The 24915-nt window shown below is 38.6% G+C and overlaps 1 protein-coding gene across 1 annotated transcript; it reads left to right on the forward strand.

The window, feature by feature from the left end:
• Positions 1 to 206: 206 nt before the first annotated feature.
• fndc7a (fibronectin type III domain containing 7a) lies at positions 207 to 24446 on the forward strand. Its single transcript, XM_058418024.1, has 14 exons — positions 207 to 326; positions 6128 to 6146; positions 6291 to 6548; positions 7409 to 7666; positions 8847 to 9104; positions 9704 to 9958; positions 13702 to 13956; positions 15574 to 15831; positions 16479 to 16733; positions 16961 to 17215; positions 19660 to 19920; positions 20209 to 20238; positions 20398 to 20465; positions 24345 to 24446. The coding sequence occupies exons 1-13, from the start codon at positions 273 to 275 to the stop codon at positions 20427 to 20429; spliced, it is 2448 nt and encodes an 815-aa protein (XP_058274007.1). The 5' UTR covers positions 207 to 272; the 3' UTR covers positions 20430 to 20465; positions 24345 to 24446.
• The last annotated feature ends 469 nt before the right edge of the window (positions 24447 to 24915 follow it).

Below are 24915 nucleotides of genomic sequence, written 5' to 3' on the forward strand. Positions count from 1 at the left end.
TTCTAGAAAGGCTACTATTTTGCATAGTATTTAGTATTTAATGAGATTTGAGACATAGGCCCTGGTGCACCTGTGTCTACAGCTGAATGAATGGAGCTCAGTGTACATTTCCCTCAGTGCCAGAGGGAGAGAGAACACAATGTCGTTAGAACCGCAACAATAAAGTATCTTTTGGACAAAGAAAAAGGAAACGAGAAACAGTCTACCTCACAACGAGTGGGACCATTAAGCATCAGTGTGCCCCAAGATACAGTGGCTCATGAACCAGAGATATGGGATCCGAAGATTTGCTAACAATAATCTTAATGATCATGTTTACATCGAAGGTAAGAGAGGAGATCATATAATTTATCAGTAAATGCGCATTTAGGGAGCAAAGCTGAAATGTTAAATTTTGTAGTAGATGTTTCTAAACAAGACCAAGACCCATTTGTTTGCAGTGTGCTTGCAGTATGCTTTAATCTACTCCTTTTGAACTGGATGAATAAATTCTGAGTGTTGCTCAAAATTACTTTGCTGTTAATTGTGCATATCAAAACTATGTGAAAGAGGAACTGTGAGCCTGATATTATATGAAATATTAGCTGTGAACTTGACATACATACCGTACAGTGTTGAATTAATAATCACCACTCACCTAGTCCAGCTCTTAAAAACAAAGGTTTGTGTGTTACAATCACACCTAGCATAGATTTATCAAAAAGTTAGCATTTTATTGTTATTAGTAGAGGACAGCAGGCAATGTTACATTTTTTACTGTTTTCTTAAGTGTGATTCATTACAAATACATCTCATTCAAAATGAAAGACTTAAGTTTCAGACACATACACTACTTGGGCAAAAGTTTAGGGAAGGTCCACATATGGGTGTGATGATGTATCCACATTTGGCCATATAGTATTTTTATAGTTATATTATATTGTATTTCGGTGGACCCAAACAGAAAAACCAAAGGACAACAACAACACATTATTTTGTATTTCAGCACAGTGTTAAGCTGGTAGTTAAATTAAGGGTATGCACTTGAAGGTATACACATACGAGTGCATGTCATTGTAAATATTTATAAATAATAAAATAACAAATGGGATCAGATCATAGGCTTCATTATTAATACAAAAATTGCATGGATTCCATTGTGAAGGTGTGTATGTGCACATAAAACAGGAAATGGAGTGTGCACAAAAATTTATAAAACCTTGCACACCTACATGCCATCTCACATAAATCAATCTTCTTGAAAATGTGCCAAATTTAACGGGCCTCTTCTTGATCTCAGTTACCACTTATAAATATCGATAAATCTTCAATGCAACTGACCTCATGCATATTTGGATGTCCTTGGAATGTCCTATTCATTGTTGAGTAATAGATATAGTGGTGGGGAGAAAACCCAAAAAACTTTTTGGAGAATTGCAAAGTTCTGTCAGCAATCAAGATAAAATTACACAATCAGTGCTACTGAAATCTTGACAAAGCAACTAAAAGATATAATAGTATATGTCCAAAATACCAATGACATTATAATGGCTTGTTTAGAATATACCTTATATACATTTCTCAGCTGTTTACATGTATGACATCCTCCCACCAGGTTAAGATTATGCTTGTCTGATGTGTAGAGATGTGATTGTTGGTTTAGGGAGATTAGAAGGGAGAGCCTTGCTGTACACAATTAGCCAGGTTTTTTTTCTGGTTGGTAATCAATCCACCACAAGTTTCATCCATATAAAAACCCACCTACTGACAAAAATGCACAATTAGTGTTAATTGTCTCAGTGAGGGACTGGAAAGAGGAGAGAGAAACAGTCTCTGTGTTATTGTGCCAGTGTTTGGAAATGATGAACTGAAATCTTGCAAAGAACAGGGCCCAACATGCCTGGCAAGTCTTTTAGCTGACTTAAAGGAACTTAAAGGAAATTGGATGGAGGAGGGCCCCTCAAGCCAAATGAACGTGCAGGGTTTTCTGATGTAAAAAAATTTAACCAACCAGGAAAATTATCAGTGTGATACCTCCAGCACTGAGGAATGTGAATGTGAATTATAATTTGCAAGCAATTTGTAACTGATCACAGTCACATACACCTTTGCTCAGAGATGAAAAATTAATTAAAGGTAATTCATTTAGTATTCTACACATGATATTCACGCATACTCTATGATATTTACGCCACTGGGAAATGACTTTGTTTTGAGGGAATCTGTAATTTCTTATTTCTCATTTCTCCTTTTGATGTTTTTGGCCCTGAAGCATCACCTCTACTCCCTTTACAAAGATTACAGTGGTTGTGAAGTTCTGTCTTAGATGTCTCCCTTTGGCCCTTGGAGAATTTTACCAAGTCATTGAGTCATCACCACATGTGTACAAGTTATTGCTCCATCCAATTAGGCAAACTTATCACATGGTTTTTCTTAAAATTTGTTTCTATATAAAATAATTCCTGGGTTTGGAACAGAGGCATTCAGGAACCATCACAGCCAACAGGGACATCCTACAATAAACAAATATCAACATGGAACACATAGTATAGCACAGTGCATTAACAAACAATGAGGAAGATGCATACACAAACAGCAGTTTCATCCCAAATTAAACTTGAATATGTGTATGTACAGGTATAGATAAATCCATATGTACCTACCGATCAGCTATAACCACCTGCCTAATACTGTGTAGGCCCCCCTAGTGATGCCAGAATTGCTCTGATCCATCAGGAAATGGACTCCACAAGACCTCTGAAGGTGTGCTGTGATGTAGCAGATTCTATGATCATGAAATTTGCGAGGTGGGGCCTCTGTAGATTGTAGGCTTGTTTAAACCCACCAAGGGGTTTACTTGGTCTTCAACAATATTTAGGTAGGTGGTACACATCAAAATAACATTCATATGAATGCCATCCAAATGATGTAAAAGTTATGTCATTCATCAGATCAGGCCACCGTCCTCCATTGCTTTCTTGGTCCGATTCTGATGCTCACATGCCCAATGTAAACACTTTTGGTGGTAGTCAAGGGTCAGCATTGGAAGTCTGACCAGTCAGCAATGCAGACTGACCAATACAGCAATGCAGCCTCATACACAGCAAGCTGTAATGCATTGTGTGTCCTAACACCTTTCTGTCATAGCTACTATTAACTTTACAATTAAGCAGTTTGTGCCTAAGTAGTTCTTCTGTGGCATAGGACTAGGTGGGCTAGCCCCACGTACCAGTGACCCTGTTCCTAATTTACTGGTTGTCCATCCTTGAACCACTTTCGGTAGGTACTAACCACTGCATCCCAGGAATACCCCACAAGACCTGCTATTTATAAGTCACAATTTGGCACTTGAAATGAATGAAAATGAAAGTCCCTTAGATCCTTACCTTTTAACAAGATCAGTAATCAGTGCTATTCACTTCACTTGTCAGTGATTTAAATGTCATGCCAAATCAGTGTGTGTTTTGTTTTTACCTTTTACATTTACATCACCACATTAGGTGAATTGTGTGATTTCTGCGAGTTTTCTGCAACATTTTGTAGGTTATACCCACACTTATGCATCGACATATAAGCACCAATAACACACATGGTCCAAGACTGTAACTAGGATGAATTTAGAAAAAAGTGTGAGTAATTCTTACACACACACACACACACACACACACACACAAAACAAACCCTGAGATAAATGATACACTATATTGCCAAAAGTATTCGCTCACCTGCCTTGACTCGCATATGAACTTAAGTGACATCCCATTCCTAATCCATAGGGTTCAATATGACGTCGGTCCACCCTTTGCAGCTATAACAGCTTCAACTCTTCTGGGAAGGCTGTCCACAAGGTTTAGGAGTGTGTTTATGGGAATTTTTGACCATTCTTCCAGAAGCGCATTTGTGAGGTCACACACTGATGTTGGATGAGAAGGCCTGGCTCTCAGTCTCCACTCTAATTCATCCCAAAGGTGTTCTATTGGGTTGAGGTCAGGACTCTGTGCAGGCCAGTCAAGTTCATCCACACCAGACTCTGTCATCCATGTCTTTATGGACCTTGCTTTGTGCACTGGTGCACAGTCATGTTGGAAGAGGAAGGGGCCAGCTCCAAACTGTTCCCACAAAGTTGGGAGCATGGAATTGTCCAAAATGTCTTGGTATGCTGAAGCATTCAGAGTTCCTTTCACTGGAACTAAGGGGCCAAGCCCAGCTCCTGAAAAACAACCCCACACCATAATCCTCCACCAAACTGTACACTTGGCACAATGCAGTCAGACAAGTACCGTTCTCCTGGCAACCACCAAACCCAGACTCGTCCATCAGATTGCCAGATGGAGAAGCGCGATTCGTCACTCCAGAGAACGCGTCTCCACTGCTCTCTGCGCACTGTTCTTGAGCTAATCTGAAGGCCACATGAAGTTTGGAGGTCTGTAGCGATTGACTCTGCAGAACGTTGGCGACCTCTTCGCACTATGCGCCTCAGCATCCGCTGACCCCGCTCCGTCAGTTTACGTGGCCTACCACTTCGTGGCTGAGTTGCTGTCGTTCCCAAACATTTCCACGTTCTTATAATACAGCTGACAGTTGACTGTGGAATATTTAGGAGCGAGGAAATTTCACGACTGGATTTGTTGCACAGGTGGCATCCTATCACAGTTCCACGCTGGAATTCACTGAGCTCCTGAGAGCGACCCATTCTTTCACAAATGTTTGTAAAAACAGTCTGCATGCCTAGGTGCTTGATTTTATACACCTGTGGCCATGGAAGTGATTGGAACACCTGATTCTGATTAGTTGGATGGGTGAGAGAATACTTTTGGCAATATAGTGTATATACAGTGTCAGTGCATTACTGTAATTGGTCAGTACAAATTAGGCAGTCTATGTGGTGTAAATATAGACAGTTACAGTACATACTAACAGTGTGTTGCATACAGTAAATGAACAAAGTGACATGTGACTCATTATTGATTAAGTGTATGTGTAGTAGGGTTGAGGGTGTCACTGATGAGACTGATTACTGTGGTTTCAGATCTTGCTGTGCAGTTGTGGGTTTACATCATGAACATTAGTAGGCTGAGCTTGCTAACATACAGACTAGTTAATATTTGCTTAGAGGCAAATAGTACGATTTAAGTACGAAACGCCATAAGCAGCAACAGATGACTTTAATGTCGTCATGGATGAAAAGAAAGAAAGGAGATGTGAGTTGGTTGATTCAGTAAATTAGCTCAGGTCAGGTTAATCAAATTTTCTGTCTACACCTGTTGATGTTAGGCTCATGTTGACTGAGCTAACGTTAACATACACTGTTGTTGCTAGGCAACTTCAGACTGTTAGCTAAATATTTAATGGAGATTAGAACATTCTGAGTATCATAAAAATGAGTTCACTTTAAACGGCACATTTTCTGTCAGCAATGTATGACAAGCAGACTCTGGATACTAGTTTAATGTTAGACTCAGTATGATCATAACTCAGTGGTTTTCATATCAGAGGACAGATGAGGTGGAGAGTTAGGATACATGGAGAGATGGGATTGAATGGACAGATGGAGGACAATGAAAAATGTTGTTTATATTAAAGTTAATTTTTTTTATGTTTGTGAGATTGTGTGATAATCTTGCATCCTGTGTATCAAGTAAGTAGTGTATCTATTGTGTTATCAATTTCCCATCCTTTTGGATTACAGAAGTAAGGATTACTTTAGGCATTTGTACAATTATTAAAGTAATGATCAACACTTTCATATAATTCCATATTAATGTTGTTGCTGTCTATCTGCACCTGATATTACACAATAGTGATGTAACACACAGTTTTTTGCTTTTTCTAATCTAAACCCCAACTTAATTATTTACTGGATTTTGTATTACCATAGTCCCTAAATGTATGTAAATGCAGGAAATGGGAGCAAGCAACATCGGCAAGCATGTGATACAGACAAAGCTCTGAGATCTTTCTACAACATAAATCTCATACAAACCTCCAGATATTCCAGAGGTCTTTCAGCCATAGTGAAGTCAAATTTTTAAATATTGCTTCGAGTGAGTGTGACACTTTACCCCACTCTCCCCTATTTTGTTTTTGTATTGTTCACCTTATTTTGAAGTATATATTTTTCACTGTTGTGATTTCCTGTGCTTTTCAGATCTGTGCTGGTCAAAACGGTAAGTAAATGTTGTGGATGTTGTATTTTACATTTAAAACGCATTCTTTCCGTGATCTCTTCTCGATATTTTACTGTAATGTAATTTAGCAGTGATCAGTGAACGCTTAACCTTTCTTTCTTTCTTTCTTTCTTTCTTTCTCAGATATAACCGTGTCCGTCTTCACTGTCACTTCTAAAAGTATTTCAGTGCGCTGGAGCAGACAGTCTGATGCAAACTCCTACAAACTGACCGCTACACCGAAAAATTCGCGTGAACAGCCCGTGTTCACGCAGTTCAGCGGCAGCACGGTTATGGGCTCCGTGAACTCACTCTCCCCGAATACGGTGTACACGATGCGTGTGGAGGCTATGGATAGCTCCGTGAACGTTCTCAGCAGCGCAGAGACCGAGGAGACAACAGGTGACTTTTCAAATGCACTTTTTAAAGATAATGGAGAGGAGAGCGGGTTACGACACACCACTGGGCACCTAACAGACTTTAATTAGTAGTTTCACTATTATGCCGAAACTTCCTGGCTTTACGGGTTGCTATGCTAAAACTGTGTGTAAAAAATTGCACACAGGTAAAAGGTATTAAGGGAATATTATTTTAGCATGGCATAAGTAAGATTACACACAGACATTTTCAGCTCTATGTATAGGGAGCATGTTGGAATGCTGTGTTAGGACCTGCGCCGCTATTAAAAGAAACTGTGCTATTATTGGTTTTTTCTTCTTCTTTTATTTACTGCAGCATGAGAAACAGGCAATGAAAAACAGACAAGGGTGTACCTGTTGCTGTTCGGTCAATGGCTGGACATTACATAATGAGGTCCAAGTCAGTACGAGGTGTGGCTAGGAGCTATCCATTGCTGTCATGTGACACTCAATAGATTTATCTCACACACAAAAATGAGGTGGCAGGAGTGATGGTTAATAATGAAAAGAGTATATGTTTTATTCATAAAACAAGACCACATATTTGTTCGAGACATATGTAAAAAATAATAATCCTAAGTACCTTTACACAAAAAGTTTGTGCCCTGCCCTCCCCTACTGTTCAGGTCCAAATGCACCATTCATTTTTTTTTTCAAATAAATAAATTTTCATTTCTCACATACAATTTTCATTTTCCAGGACAATTTTTGTTGCCTTGTCTTTTTGTTTTTTGCGGCTGTTGTCAGTTTTCTGTTTATTCTTAGCCTCATGGTAGCCCAGAGTTGCCCATTGTAAATCTTCTCACAAATCTGATGTGTCTTTCTTCCTATGAATTCTGTCAGCACCTGAGGTTCCTTCCATTGTGCAGGCCTATTCCAACCACAGCAACAGTATCACAGTGGAATTTGGCGAGGTGTCCGGTGCTACTGCATACATCCTGAGGGCAGAGAACAATGATGGGTTCTTTTCAGAGAGTGTGGTGTATGGCTCCCCGGGTACCATATTCAACTTGAGTGCCTACACAGATTATACACTTACTGTCATGTCAAGGAACAGTGGTGGCCATAGCCAGCCCTCTTATCCAGTCAAAGCCAGGACAGGTAGGTGAATCATGCGTTCAGTTTTACAATGTTTGTTTCCTTTCCACAGGGGACATTAAATGATGTACTATATTTTTGAATGTTATACATTTTCCATATAACCATATCAGACATTGGATTATTCTTGTGGTTTGTGATACTGGCAATTACTATATAAGCATTTATTATTTAAGTATTATGTAAGTTGCTGTTTAAAAAGATAGACAAGCACATTAGTGTTCTGGTAAAGACATGGAACTTATGGTTAAGTTCAAATGAAGCTTTTGGAAACAAGTTAATACCACAATTGTCTCCAGTAATATATTATGATCAGATTTGTTTTCATAAACATGTTTCATGTATGTATGCAATAAAAAACCATCTGGATACATGGAAAAGACCAGTTTTCAAAAATGAATACCTGATACTGCTTTTTAAAAAACTGAACAGAAAGAGACAATGATTGCTGAAACTAACACTTCCTACATGGCGTCACACAGACTGTAAAATAATACTTCTACATAAAGACCTTTGCCAAGAGGTCACTGATAAAACATTTTCCCATGTTCTCCTGTACTAAATGGAAAGAGTACAATCACACTTGTCTGACTGCAAATAAAATGACTATAGAAATGTTAGACTATAGAAATGAATCATTATTGTCTTGCTTTGTGGCTTTGTATAAAAGTCAAGACACTGAGAAGTGGGTTACCTTATCTCCCAAACAATATGTCTAAGTAAGATGAGGAGGATCAATTTTGTAAACAAGTACAAAAGAGAGTATACTATCCCTACTAGTGTAAGATAATATTCTGCTTAAACATTTCTGAATCCATTGTGCAATTATTAAGATTTTTTTACTATGAAATCTTATTTTCAAAGAATTTTTTAACTGATATAAAGGTTTGTATTCTTCAAACCCATATGTTGGTTTTAGGAAATCATCCATGTATTAGAAAAACAAAATGAGAAGGGATTGTGTCCTGGTTAAAAAATAAGCTGCACAAGTTGCATTGTATAAATCAAGTAGATAAGTAGAGTGAAGTGAGTAAATAATTGAGAACGTAAATGACCAGTCAAAGGATAGGTCTTAAGAAAAAGGTTTGGGCAGGACTCCTAGAACAAATAAAGATAAGAACGAAAGGACATCCTGGCCATATTACAGGACATCAGAATGACGTCTTTCTTTCTGTCTTTCTAGTGGTTGTAGCCCCAGCACTGCACTCTATGTCTCCCACCCAGGACAGTATTGTCGTGAGCTGGGATCCTGTCAAACATGCAGTTCAATACACACTATATATCAGCACGGAGGAATCAGACACCTGGCTCCAGGTTAACACTTCCCAGACCAACATGACATTCAACAATTTAGATCCAGGGGTCACTTACTGCATCAAGGCCACAGCCTGGGACCTAAATAGCATCCCTGGAGATGACATCACCATCTGTCAGATCACCCGTAAGTACCTGGTACACAAGCACACATTCATATACATTGGATCAAGTCAGTTTTAATCTGATCTGTTTATACTCTGCAATGAAATGAAACCCTGGCCAGGGCATTTTTCCACCTTGTCCACAGTATTCCAAGTAAAGTATATTGCCACTACATACTATGCATGGTGCAATTCTCCATGTAGTTAAAATAAGTTAAAATAAGCTCTATGGAGCAGAATTGTACTTCCAGGGGAAATCTAGGCTGCATTATCAGCCCTATAGGAAGCAGTGAGTACCACATACTCACAGTCATGGCTAAGAACCAGGCTGGTCCCAGCAGGCCATCCTATCCATATTATTATTAGTAGTATCATTATTATTGAAAAATGTGTGATAGAATGCAGTTACATTTTCTTCCACATTTGTACTCAGATACAAAACACTTGTACATGATCTATGTAATATAAATGTCTAAAATTAAAAATGCTGTTGATTAATGACCTTTTAATGATTGATGATTTTTCCAACATCATATAGCTCATTATAACACCAGACAGAAGAATACTGCTAATTCCCAAGCTCTATATTAGTAGGTGACTAATGCACATTCTATCTGTCCAGGTCCCCCTGTTCCTGCTGGTGTGCAGGTTTCATTGACCCTGGAGAGAATCATGGGACTAGCTGTATATTGGGAGGCTGTGCGTGGTGCAAGTGTCTACTTTGCCCTGAGTTCCGTGGGGCAGAACTGTACCTCAATGGGAGACCCGTTCTGCATCATTAGCCCTATAGGCTGTAGTGAGAACCACACACTCACCGTTATGGCTGAGAACCAAGCTGGCCCCAGCAGCCCATCCCAGCCACAGGACCTACTAACCTGTATGCACTACACACACTACACACTGACTGTGTAAACACAGCAACCTAGACACATGCATATTCAGTACAATTGGATTAATATTTGTTTACACATTAAACACATTAGCCTCACAGATTCACAATTCTGTGTGTCCATTAGGACACTTGTCCATTAGGCTGTAAGACTCAAGACTGGCCCTTTGACATTATCTTTATTGACTTTTCTCAAACATATTGACATTTGTGCTTGAACTTGTCATGGACTTGGGCATTGGTCTCACTAAATATGGTCGTGGGCTTAACTTAGAGTTTGTAACAAAAAATTTTCTTTTCTTTTTTTTTTTTTTTTTACAAGCACAAGTGACAAGAAGTAATACCTTTAATGCAAAAAATTACATCTTAGAAAGTGGAAAAGCAGTCACTTGCAAAGCTTTTGGAACATCAAAACCAATGAATTTCTTTTTGCTATACTATTAAGTCAATCAGTTAAGTCTATCAATTGGGTTTGAGATCAAAAGAGGAATAAGAGATGATATATTTTACCTTTTTCCAGATTTCCTAAGATTTCCTGAAATTTATTTAGATGTATAAAACAACTTGGAACATGGCACCTTTCATTTGATCCCACATATTTTTAAGTAATATATTTTTCAAGTGAACATATACAGTAACTGTTATGCCCTAGTTCTGCCTGTGAAGAATTATGTAACACCCTCTCTAAACCTTGCCTGAGAGAACCCTCGTCTGAGTTCTAGCGCTTCCTGGTCTAGATCGCGTCCGGGATTTACAGGACAATACATAGTGTGCACGCTATACTATACTCAAAGTATTGTTCCTTAGCGACTTACCAAGCCTTATATTCTCTTGTGTTATTGATGTATGTATATGTAAGTATATGACCTCTCTACCTTTTGTTTGGTTCTCTGATTTCTCGGATTGTGGTTCTCGATTTTGGTTGCTAGTTTGTTGATTTCTCTGGTTACTGATCTTTTGCCTGTTTTGTTCCTTGACTGTCGATTTGGATTTGTTCACTGAGAGGATTATTAACCCTGCATATGGATCCTAATTCCACTGTGTCTAGAGGATTATTACAACTGAACTATTTGTTAAAAAGAATAAACCAACATGAAGACTGAAAAGCTGTGCATGGGAGAAAAGAGAGCCATTTTCATTCTAACGATCAGAGCCTTTGCACAAGTATTGGACATAGCCAATACAGCAATTTGGAATGTATTGAAAAAGAAAGAAACCGCTGAACTGAAGGAACATCAGCAGTCAATGACAGAAACATTGTAAGAAATTATGAAGAAAAAAAGAAAAAACAATAGTCAGTGACATCACCAACCAACTTCCACAGGTCAGGGTTGAAGGTATCATGACCCATTGTTCAGCAGAAAGAATCGGATGGACAGATTGGAATTTGCAAAGATCCCCAGTTCTGAAAACAAGATTAACCACTATCAAAATTATGGAAAGTGTGGAAAAAGAAAGGATCCAAAACATACAAGCTCTTTAGTCAAACATCATCTTGGGCTTGTATGGCTGCTTCTGAATTGGACTCGCTAATCTTTATTGATGAAGAAATGGATGATGCTTTTTACCAATTTACAGGGAAATGCACCCAATATTATTGGGGGGACCTTCAACATGCAGCAAGACAAAGATCCAAAACACACTGACTCTTCCGCCTTTTTTCCCTGATGAAGTCTTTTGTTGTGTTGGCAGTCACCAGTTGATTACCAATTTTAGCAACTGAAGTTGAGACTGAAGGTAGAACTCCCCAAAACAAAAAAGTGAAAGAACAAGTGGTACAAGTAATGTGGTCATCAGTTTGATGCAGTCAGTGCAAGCAAGGAATATGCACCCAAATATTAGGTGTTATTTACTTCCAGAAAAACAGTTCTAATACTAGCAACAAAGGTGCTATGTCCTACGTTGTATGTATGTTTTTGAATATGAAAACTGAGCTTGTGATATCTCATGCATCTTTTTTTTTTATCTCAAAATCAAATGTCTTCAGTGTATAGCAAAAAACATCTACTTTTATTTGCATTAGATCTTGACCTGGCCTTAACCCTCTTAAAGGTCATTCTAGATCTCTGACTAGTCCTGGTCTTGGAATTGTCTTGGACTTGACAGTGGTACATTTGGATGGTTCACTGTGGACCCAAATAAATACATTTGCAAGCAGGCCTTATATATACACACACACACACACACACACACACACACACACACACACACACACACACACACTGATCAGCCATATCATTATGACCACCCGCCTAATATTGTGTTGGTCCTCCTTTTGCTGCCAAAATAGCCCTGACTCATCGAGGCATGGACTCCACTAGATCCCTGAAGGTGTGCTGAGGTATATGGCACCAAGATTTTAGCAACAAATCCTTTAAGTGCTCTAAGTTGCTAGTTGTGGCCTCCACGGACCAGACTTGTCTGTCCAGCACATCCCACAGATGCTCGATTGGATTGAGATCTGGGGAATTTGAAGGCCAAGTCAACACCTCAAACTCATTGGTGTGCTCACCAAACCATTCCTGAACCATTTTTGAGAGGCCACAGCCATCAGGAAACAGTGTCTCCATGAAAGGGTGTCTATGGTCCTCAACAATGCTTAGGTAGGTGGTATGTGGCAAAGTAACATCCACATGGATGGCAGGACACAAGGTTTCCCAGCAGAACAATGTCCAAAGCATGACACTGCCTCCGCTGGCTTGCCTTCTTCCCATAGTGCATCCTGGTGCCATGTGTTCCCCAGGTAAGCGATGTACAATAGGTCATCCACGTGATGTAAAAGAAAACGTGATTCATCAGACCAGGCCACCTTCTTCCATTGGTCCATGGTCCAGAGCTCATGCTCATGTGACCATTATTGGTGCTTTCAGTGGTGCACAGGGGTCAGCATGGGCACCCTGATTGCAGCCCCATACACAACAAACTGTGATGCACTGTGTATTCTGACACCTTTCTATCAGAACCAGCATTCACTTCTTTAGCAATTTGAGAAACAGTAGCTTGTCTATTGGATCAGATCACACTGGCCAGCTTTTGCATCATTGAGCCTTGGCCACCCATGACCCTGTCACCGGTTCACCACTGTTCCTTCCTTGGACCACTTTTGATAGATACTGACCACTGTAGTCTGGGAACACCCAACAAGAGCTATAGTTTTGGAGATGCTCTGATCCAGTCATCTAGCCATCACAATTTGGCCCTTGTCAAACTGCCTCAAATCCTTATGCTTACCCATTTTTCCTGCTTCTAACACAACAACTTTGAGGACAAAATGTTCACTTGCTGACTAATATATCCCTCCCACTAACAGGTGCCATGAGGAGATAATCAGTGTTATTTACTTGACCTCTCACTGCTCATAATGTTATGTCTGATCGGTGTATATGTGCACATTTCTGTGTTGTTCTTATTCCTAGTTCATTTCGCTACATTATTAAATATGAACCTACAGTTTTGTTTCGTTTTTTAATTAGGGTGAAGAGATACACTGATGCTCCTTCCATGCTCATTCCATGTAGTACTAATTTAATTTGTCATTTATGTTCTAATTTTTCAAGTGTTCTTTTCTCTTGGTTTTGGTTTATCCTTTTTAGCAACAATTGAAAACAATTTAAGACAAATCTTCTGAGCTATTAATTGTTTAAACTCTAAAATAACATCTCCATACACATACACAGACAAAAGAAAACACCACAAAACATACAGTAACTTCCCTCCTGTGTTTTGTACAGTCCCCTGCCCTCCAGACTCAGTGGAGGTAAATGAGCCTTCTGTAGGGAACTGCTCAGTGACATGGACCAGTGTTCCATGGGTGGAGTACTACATGGTATACGTAAACAGGGATGATGGAGCAGAGGAGCAATGTAACACCACCAACACCATCTGCTACTTCCACTGTGACTGTGGCTACACCTACATGACTACTGTATTTGTCTACAATGCAGCTGGTGCCAGCCCTCCAGGACCAATTCTCAACTACACCACTGGTGTGTTGATACGCTGATACACACATGTATAATCATACTCAACTGCAAGTATGTTTTACAGCTGCACACAACTCCATAGGTTTAATTATACCACACATATATATTAGCCAGTTGAAGGTAGACAGGGCATCTACTTTGTCAGAGGTCATTTAAAAACCTTCACTGAGTGACATATTTATTGATTTACTATATGTAGACTATAACGAGACATTCTGTGGATCACAAAAGATTATATAAGCTTTGTTAGTATTTGGTGGCATTGCATTTTAATTGCTTGAACTTGAATGAAATGCAGAGATACAATACAATTACAATGAAGAAATTCAGGTCAGGGATGTTTGATGACCACCCCAATACTTTAACCATAGATACAGTATTTTAATTATTTATTTTGTTATAAATTTGGAGGTACATTTTGGATCATTGTCCTTCTGAAAGACCCAATTGTGGCCATGTTTTAACATTATGACTGATGTTCTGAGGTGTTGCTATAGTATTAATATGATTATTCCTCCATACATAGCACTAAAACTAATAAAGGCCAAAGAGTTTAATTTAGGATCATCTGGCCAAAGAATACTTTTCCAAAAGGCAGGGGATCACTGCAAACTCCAGGAAATTATGCCTCTTTGTTGGCAAAATAATGTGTAAAAGGCCCTGGATCATTGTTCTGTTGCATGACCCAATTTCAACCAAGCTTTAGCTGTCGGACAGATGGCCTCACATTTGACTGTAGTATACTTAGGTACACAGAGGAGTTCTTGGTTGACTCAGTGACTGCAAGGTGTCATCTTGGGGCCAGAAAACAAGCACCAAATCACCACCCTTCCACTACTGTGCTTGGGATGAGTTGGTATGAGGTTTCTGTGCTATTATGCTGTGTCTGGTTTTTACCAAACATGATGCTGTGATTATGGGAAAACATCTCCACTTTGGTTTTGTCTTTCTAAAGGACAGTTCCAGAAGTACTCTGGTTTGTTCAGATGCAACTTTGGAAACTTTAGCCATGCTGGCTACCTGCTACTTACCCTTTCAATTGCTATGGAAGCATTGAGGGTGTACTTAGTTTTTCACACATAGCCTCTTCATATTATTATTATTATTAGGTTAAGACCTGCTAATGACCAGATGATATGTCCTGATATGTAAAAGCATAGAATTCATATGGGAGTACTTTCTTTTTCACATGAATGTAAGTGAGTGTGACTCATTTAAATGACCTCTGATTTGAACAAAGTAAATACCCCAGTTGACTTGCCAAAAATATATGTGATGTAATATTAAAAGTATGGAGTTGTGAAGAACTGTGATTGAATGTGTTTAGCTTATACTCAGCATTATTACCAGTGGGAGTATATCTATACACATTCCAGGTAAATAATTTCTGCTGTCATCTCTAAGGTACCTTGACAATAGTGTTGACACAAATTCGGGATCTAATCAGATAGTACTCAATGTTTGTTTGACCTCTGTTTTGGTTAATTTTACCATGGGGTAAAATGTTTAACATTGTTTAATTTTAGATGATTTGTTTCTACTTTCATTAAAAAACCCTGCAAACTACATTCATTTCACAGATAAAATCCCTGCTTTTCTCTGTCCCCTCTGCACATCTAGTCCCCTGTTGTCCTCAGAATGTTGATGTCTCTCTTGTTTCGACTGAGACGCTGGAGGTCACATGGTCAGCAGTACGTGGAGCAGAGCTGTATGAGACAGTGGCGGCAGATGAATCAGACACACTGCACTGTAGTGATACTGTGCCCATATGTGTTCTTTCTGACCTTACTTGCAACAGCCTGTACAGTGTTGTAATCAGACCCTGCAATGAGATACGTGGGTGCAATGACACTTGCACACCAAAAAAGCACGAAACAGGTAGTCTATATAGACTTTAATTTATATTAATTTTAATTTGTTTTTTTCCCCTTAATATGTCAGTGAACATTGCCATACAGGCTATAATAGAAAAACATGGATTCAAGGATTTTGTTCAAAATATAGAATATTACTTATGTGATTTTTCAAAATCAATATTTATGTAGTTGTTTATTGGACAGATGACACTTGCTGTATTACAAAAGACATGTGGTTGTGCTTATGAACAAACTAAATAAGGGGTAAACTCAAAACAGGCGTGGACGTTAATGACACAAGGGAAACAACCAAACTAAAGACTTAAATAAAGTAAAAATGTGACAATTTTAAAATTGTCAAAAATGTTAAATGTTTAAAACAAATATTATATTTGTTTAAAAATAATTTATTTGAAATTTTAATTGAAAGTAATATTTGTTGAATTAAATATTATTTGAATCTTGCCAATTAGGCCAATATTTTTTGCAGGATGTGTATGCTATATTTTTTATATCACATTTTACATTGTTTTGATGATGTATACTGTCAATATATTTTAGAATCACAATTTAGTTACAGCTTCCTGTTGCATTAGTATATGTTGCTCTCTGTGTGATGGTAACTTGAATAATCCTAGTTTTGAAGAGTACGTTGTGTGTGTGTCTCAGCTCCATGTGCTCCTGAGATCCTGAACCTCACCCAGGTGAGCAGCTCTGTTGTTCAGGTATCATGGAGGGCTCCCAACAAACAAGCCAACTACACAGTGAATGCTTTTGGCAGTGCCGGTAACCGTACTTGCACGTCCACCAGTGCATCTTGTAGCATCACCAACCTACCATGCGGAGCCACTTATGAGGTCAGCGTATATGCCACCACCACTGTGGGGAGTAGTTTGCCCAGCTATAGTATCCCTATGGAAACAGGTAGAGTACTGTATAAGAATTTGAGATGCAAAAAACATTATTGGTAAATTAATTAGGTAATTGGTAGATAATCAAATTGCTCAGTTATCCCTGGGTGATTAAAGGTAGACTGCAGGTTGATTAGATTACTGGTAGATTATTACTAGCAGATTATATCTTACAGATTTTCTAAGATGTGTTCAAGTAAACTGTATGTTGTAGCACTGCAATTAACCTCTGTTCTTTAGGACCCTGCTGCCCCGAGACTCTCAGTGTGGATCAGGTGACGCAGTCCATGACCAGTGTGAAATGGTCATCACCCAAAGGAGGCTGGTCTTATATCACCTCACTGTCATCACCACGTGGTCATGCAAAGTGCCATACCATGGACACACACTGCTTAATGGGTTGCATCACTTGTGGCACCAGTTACAACGTCTCAGTGGAGGCCATAAGCATTACGGGGCACAAGTCCTTATGCAACTATCATGGATTTTCTTCCAGTGAGTTACATCCCTTTACTTGCCATGCATCTTGCTCACTGCCAGGCCTCTAACAGGCCTGATCCAACACATCAGATAATCAGTCTCTTTAGGTTGTAGACCAGCTCCAATAAGAGCAAGAATAGTTTACAGTAACTAGAATAGAAAGTAAAAATTCTAAAAAAAAAAAAAAAAAAAAAAAGTAGGTAAAGAGACCTGACAATCTTTTCAGCCATTCTAACTATCTGCTGTAGGGTCTTGCAGTCACACTGTTAAGTTCCTATACCATATGGAGAGACAGCTGGTCAGAACATGCTCTGTTGTAGTAGGTGGTGATGAGATGAAGAACTGGAAAGTTGGTTCTCTTCAGCAAATAATGGAGGATAATGGATATTGTGCCCTGTCAATGCCACACAAAAAAAACAGTTCAGGAATGGTTTGAGGAACATGTCATACAAGGTGTTAACATGGCTTCCAAATTCAACTGCTGGCTCCATCTGCTTTGTCCTGACAGCCTAAGACTTCACCTTCTTTTATAATGAGAAGCTTGAGAAAATCTGCCAGACCTTTTCTGCCCCAACTACCCATATATTACACAGCCAGGATTCATATATTCCTTCTCTGTCACATTTCTCAACCCTAGCATTCTACTACCTGCCCACTGGATCCAATCTCATCCACAATGCACCAGACCATCTCGCAAGACCTCCTGTCCTTCACTACAGTCATAAATGGCTCCAAATCATCTGGTCATGTAGCAACTACCTTCAAGAGAGCAAGTTTTATTCCCATAAGTTTCTTCCCTGAAGAATCCGTCTTCCCTGAGGAATACTTTGGATCCGTCAGGCATCAACAACTATCACTTCTATCATCAGTATCACTTCTCTCTTTTCTTTCTAAAATTCTTGAACGCACTGATTATAATCAACTGTTTGTCTCTCTCTCACAGAACAACTGCCAAGGTCCCAACCAGTCTGGCTTTAAAGCAACACAGTCCATATCAAGTAACATGGAGAAAATTGACATCTGCTGCATGCAGACTCTCCACTGGTGTCCCACAACTCAATACATGGTCCTTTTCTTTTCTCTCTCTATACTTACACTCGTGGTTAAGTCCGCATTCTCTTACCACGGCAATGCAGATAACACTCAAATTATCTTCTCCTTCCGTCCCTCAAATACCACTCTGATCTCAGCATGTTTAGCATGTTTATCATGAAAGATGACAGCTCATCAGATGAAACCCAATCCCAGCAAAACCAAAATGCTCTTCACCTCAGATGATTCATCTCCAGGTCAGGATCTTTCAATCTCCCTTGACAACTCGCTGATCACCCCTTTGGCCACTGCTTGCAACCTTGGGGTAACCATTAAAAATCAGCTGTCCTTTTCCTTGCACATTGCTAATTTGACACATACATAGCAGTATCTTCTTTATGACATCAAAGGGATTTGTCTATTTTTATCCTCACAGGCCACTCGGATGCTTGTTCAGTCTTTTGTCATTTCAAGACTGGATTACTGCAATTCTCTTTCAACCTTCCTAAGTTCTTTCACACCACCTCATTGCTGCGCTCCATTCACTGGCTTACGGTAGCTGCATGGATCAAAACAGATTAAAAACACTGATGCTTGCCTAAAATGCCAAAAATGGACCACTGCCCTTCAAAGTTCTTATCACTCCGCACACTGCAGCAGGCTCAGATTTTCTAGCACTGCTTGACTGGTCCCACCTTTGTCGGGGTACAAGGTAGGTCTAAATCAAGACTCTGCTCTGTTCTGGCACCTAGGTGGTGTAGCGAACTTCCCCAAGATATCCACACAGCTGTGTCTCTTCCTGTGTCTCTGTGACCTCTTCCTGAAATATGTAAAGCAGCAGTTTTTGTTTGCTTAAAAAAATTGCTATATTTCCTCCCAACATGATATTCTAGACTGTGACCTAGCGAAGCAGTATTGATGTATTAGTTGTTAGAGACTTCTAGAATGTGTCTGTATGCAGTAGCATTAAGCTTTCATTTCAATGGAACTTAGACACCTAGCCCAAAGATCCCAAAGTTCCACCATGAAGTTCATGTAAGACCTTCTTGCCAGGTATCAGTGCCTTACCTCTTGTGCTATACTGACTGAATAGGCAGAAATTCTCACAGCTAGTGGAGCAACATCTCAGAAGAATGAAGGCTGTTATAACGGCAAAGGGGCTGTTGTTACTCAATGTTAATGGTTTTACATTGGAATGTTTAGTACTCATAAGTCAACATACTTTGGGTCTTTTAGAAGAGATCCTTTGTATGGTGAAACATAGCAACATTGTATTTTGACTCTGAAATTTCATACTTATTCTGTTAACCTTCTCATGTTGGAAAGCATGTAGTACAAGAAATAATAATTGTACTACTATTAATATTGTGTCTCATGTTCTTGAAATTTATTGGCTGATTATTTAGATTTTTGTCTTTTATTCCAAGGCACTTGTTGTCCTTCTGGTGTGAGGCTCTACCGGATGGTCAATAGCACACTGCGTGTGTCCTGGAGAGGTTCGGACAGTGTCAACGGGTACCTAGCCGAACTTTACGGCAATAGTGCCAACTACACATGCGGACCAGTACTGGGTGTCAGCTCATGTGACATTGACAGTGTACTGTGTGGTGACACCTACAGTGTTGTTGTTGCACCGCTGACACTCCAAGGTTCCAAAGTTGTATTCTGCCCCAGGAAGTTATATTCTGGTGAGATTCTGAAGAAGTAACAGAAACAGCACATGAAAGTAATTTTTAGATGGATGCATGATTATTGTTGTTTAAAAGTAGACATTTATACAGGGACAGCAGGTTGAGTAAAATGATAGTGATATAAATTACTATATTGTAAAAAGAACTACATCATAAAATTATAAAAGGTCATGAGTTGCCATATAAATATATAATTCCAGGTTAGAATAAATGTTTGATTATGATTAAGATTAATTTATATTCTGAGAATTGATGGATGTTTATTTGTTTGTTTACATTTAACAGTTACCTGTGTTGGCAACAGTCTTGGGATGGGTATGTAACCCTACTGATTTAGATCAATTCAGAACAATTGATGTGAACTGAGAAACAGTTGAGAAAAAAAATAGTGATTGCAGAAGAAATTAGAAATATCCAGAAAATAACTATTAATTGGACACCTGTTAAAATTCTTTGCATTACTTCTTTCCTTAGTTATGTATCGTGGAAAAAGAAGTGTGGAGTAGCAGCTGCCATTTCAAGGGTCTCTCTATAATTTGAAAGTGAGTATACTCTGAAAATCAATGTAAAAATGTGTCCTCGTTTTCCCTGATACACTTGACTTATGTACTGTCACTACTTTTTTATTTGCTTAAGTGAAGCATTAAGTCCTTAGAGATGTCTACTTTCTGTAAACTGTAAATTTTAAACAATATGTTATTTTGCAACCTCAACATCACCAATTCCAACAGCTGATACCAGATGATACTATGCTTGCAAGTTGACAGCAAGAAACAACAGCAATGTGGAACCATTTCATTATTAATGATCATAACACAGCAGATGACAATCTGAGCTCTTTGAATCTATCAAAATAAGGAAATACAGCATCTTTCTATTATAGATGTAACCATCCTGGTGGCATGGTGGTACAGTGAGTAGTGTTGCTGACTTACCATTCTAGGGCCTTGAGATTGAAACTATACTCTGTTTCTGTCTGTGTGGAATTTTCTGTGGATTTCTAAAAGTGACACACTTCCTGCTGCCAGTAGGTGGCGCTATGACTGACACTGACAGTAGTTATGTCAAGCTTCTGTTAACATAAAGTTGAGGTTTGATGTACATCACACAATATACACCGAAGTTATTAGCCACTTCCTGTTTCCTTTTATTTGCCATAAGTTTAAGGGCTCCTCACGGCTGAAAAGTTTGAGATATCAAAAATCCCTTATGAACTTTAGATCCTCAATGTCTTCAGATCATATTGGACCCTGTTTGGTCAAAATCATACAAATCCCCTAGGAGGAGTATATCAAATTCCACTGGGTGCCTTTTTCAAACATCCCAAAATAACTGACTTCCTGTTAAGCAGATCCCATGACAGGTGGATGAACATCCTTTAGCTCAATGAGAACTAAATGTATACCGGCTCTCATGCATATACGTGCAAGTGAATATGAGCTGTGCAGCTATATTTCTGACAAAGTTCCAGGGGGCGCTGTAACAGCCCTGTGCCACGCCCAGGGACCAGCCACACTGGACTTTCTCATAAACATGTACACTCTCTATGGGAAATATTTTAGGACATTAGGCCTTTCCACTCGTAAGATATCAGAAGATTCATTTTCTTCTATTATGTTCTCATGTAAATCGTCACCATAGTAACACGATACAAGGTATCAAAAATTCCTTCACAGTTTCACATCAGCCATGTCTTGACATTATTCTGACTGATTTTGAACCAAATCAGGTGAAAATAAGTGAGAAAATATTAGAGATTTCAAAAAGTGACACACTTCCTGCTGCCAGTTGGTGGCGCTATGACCGACACTCAGAGTTGTCATATCAAGATCAGCTTTCAATGCTTAACATAATCCTAAGGTTTCATGTAGGTCACTTAATGTACACAGAAGTTATTAGCTACTTCCTGTTTCGTTTTATTCGCCATAAGTTTAAGGGCTTCTCACAGCTGAACCGTTTGAGATATCAAAAATCCCTCATCAATTTTGCATTATCAATGTCTTGAGATCATTTTAGCCTGGGTTTGGCGGCGGTTGTATCAATTCCCTAGGAGGAGTATTTCAAATTCCATTGGGTGCGTTATGCAAACAACTCAAAATAACTCACTTCCTGTGGATTAGACTTAATGACATGCAGTGTGAAAGTTGTTCAGTTCAATCAGATCTAAGTGTGTACCAAGTTGTACATGGATATGTGCAAGTGTGTATCAGCTATGCAGCAAGATTTTCCAGGGGGCACTGTAACGGGTGTGTGCCACGCCCAGGGCCGAGTCACGGTGACGTCCTAATGGCCGCAGATTCTAACCTGTCTGCTGATTTTCAAGAGTTTTTGAGCATGTTAAGGCGTCCAAAATGCCCCGAAAGGTTGAGAAAAAATTAAAATATATAAAATTCTAACGAAAACAATAGGGCTTCCGCACCTACGGTGCAAGGCCTCTGGCCTTGCTCCTTTGGTGCTCGGGCCCTAAAAAAAACACAGTCCACCCTGGGGATCTGGAATATAGGCAAACTGTTTTGTGCAAAAGAAAACCCAAAAGCATAAATGGTTCTTGAAAAAGCTTTGAAGAATCAAAAGGATTTTCTTGAAAAGTCCACCTTGAAAATGCATTTGTAAGGATGTCTGTGACCAAATCGATTTCTTCTCCTCTGTCAGCCATTGTGAGTTAAGATATATATTTTTTATTTAGTTTGTGCGGTTCACTGCCTCTGACTACTCCAATTATCCAATCAGACGTAATCGTATGCCTGCTAGATGGCCCCAGTGACGCCAACTCGAAATCTGATTGGTTAATGTAACAATTTCATTGACACTTATTTAAGCTACGGGTGCCTGCACTATTGATTCTGAAGGCCTTAAGGCAGATTTCTTTCACCCTGGCAACACATGATGTCAGCTAAATATGATTGGATAAATACTCTTATCATAAATATACACTACTGGAAGCAGTACAACTAAGAGAAAAGCTATGAAATGTAGAGAATAGACTAATGGGAATAATTTAATACACATTCATGGAAAATATATTAACATGCAAGTCAGTGATTCAGATCACTGCTGTTTAGGCCAGCAGAGAAGGCCTTGCTGGCCCTGACAGCCCACCACTGCATATAAAGTTACAGACAGTCAAGAATCAAGAGTAAATAAATTTTAATATAATAAAGTATTAACCCCAGTGATATTTTTCAAATCGAAGTATATTAGAATAGATTTTTGTTTATTTTTAAGTGACTCAGAAATAAAAAAAATAAAAAAAGTCTAAAAACTGTATAATTGATTTTTTTAGAAATCTATATTAGGAATAGTATTTATTTTATTAAATAGTAATAAGTATTTATTTATTTATTAAACACTAAATATATTTCTCAAAAATTTAAAGGAACACTTTTTAATCAGAGTATAGCATCAAGTCAGTTAAACTCCTGGGATATTGATCTGGTCAGTTAAGTAGCAGAGGGGGTTGTTAATCAGTTTCAGCTGCTTTGGTGTTAATGAAATTAACAACAGGTACACTAGATGAGCAACAATGAGACGACCCCCAAAACAGGAATGGTTTTACAGGTGGAGGCCACTGACATTTTTTTCCCTACTCATCTTTTCTGGCTGTTTTTCACTAGTTTTACATTTGGCTAGGGTCAGTGTCACTACTGGTAGCATGAGGTGATACCTGGACCCTACAGAGGTTGGGTCAGTGATGGTCTGTGGAGGCATATCCATGGTGGGACACAGACCTTTACAGGCTAGACCAGGGGTAGGCAAGTTCAGTCCTAGAGAGCCGCAATCCTGCAGAGTTCAGCTCCAAACCAAATCAAACACACCTGAACAAGCTAATCAAAGTCTGCAGGATTACTAAGGCTACAGGCAGGTGAGTTTTTTTTTTTCAGGGCTGGAGCTGAAATCTGAAGGACTGCGGCTCTCTAGGACCAACCTTGCCTACCCCTGGGCTAGACAATGGCATGCAGACATGTATACAAGCACATGGGGGCCATGCATACTACTGAGTACCATTTTGAGTTGGACCAGCAGGAGGAAGTGGAAAGCTTTTTGTCATCACAGGCAAAATATAAACAAATGGTTGAGAACATGTTCCAGTCATCTGCCTATAATAATACAGTGGTGTCTAATGTTCTGAGACCACATGTGAAAATGCTTCTGTTTGGAATTCTTTTTCAATTGAACAGTTTTCATTAGAAATTATATATTGATAAATTCTATAATATTTGATGTGTCCCCTTGTGCATTAATGCATAAAACATATATATATATATATATATATATATATATATATATATATATATATATATATATATATATATATATATATATATATATATATATATATATATATATGATTATGATTATATATAATCAGTGCATCTTGAAATGGTACATATCTGCTCTTTGTTTTGTTTTTTGTTTTTCAGGGCCATTGCCAGAGGAAAAGAGGAAATATTCTTAAGAGTAGGGATACGTTCTTATATATAGTTTTGTGACTGTAATTTTGATTATATACAAGATAGTTTATGTATGTTGATGGCTAACTGGCTACAATATATGCCTTTAAATAAAGCTGACTTGGCATCATGATGCAGTAGGATGGTATTTATTTTACAATTCAGATTGGACATGTTACTCAACCTGAAATCATGACATATTTGTATAAATTTGAATGGGTAAGAATGACTGGATATACAACGATGAAGAAAAAATACAGACTTAAGAATTTCTAGTAATTCACATAAGTTGTATGCAAGTTGTGTGTGAATATGCAACTGTGAATTCATATTGGTGTTAATATGTATAATAGTTCATTCATAATCTAATAGTCTTCTTTTCGATTATATGCATGATACAATAATTCAAATTGCACATTTTGGAGCTATAAAACTCTTCTTGTTTACTTTGATCTGCATATTATTATGTTACATGATATTTCTGTTGCTGGCTGCAGACTGCATATGTTCAAGGTTTATTTAATATTGAGGACCTAATAAT

The sequence above is a fragment of the Hemibagrus wyckioides genome, linkage group LG20 (genome assembly GCF_019097595.1).
Source record: "Hemibagrus wyckioides isolate EC202008001 linkage group LG20, SWU_Hwy_1.0, whole genome shotgun sequence".
Classification (NCBI taxonomy): Eukaryota; Metazoa; Chordata; class Actinopteri; order Siluriformes; family Bagridae; genus Hemibagrus; species Hemibagrus wyckioides.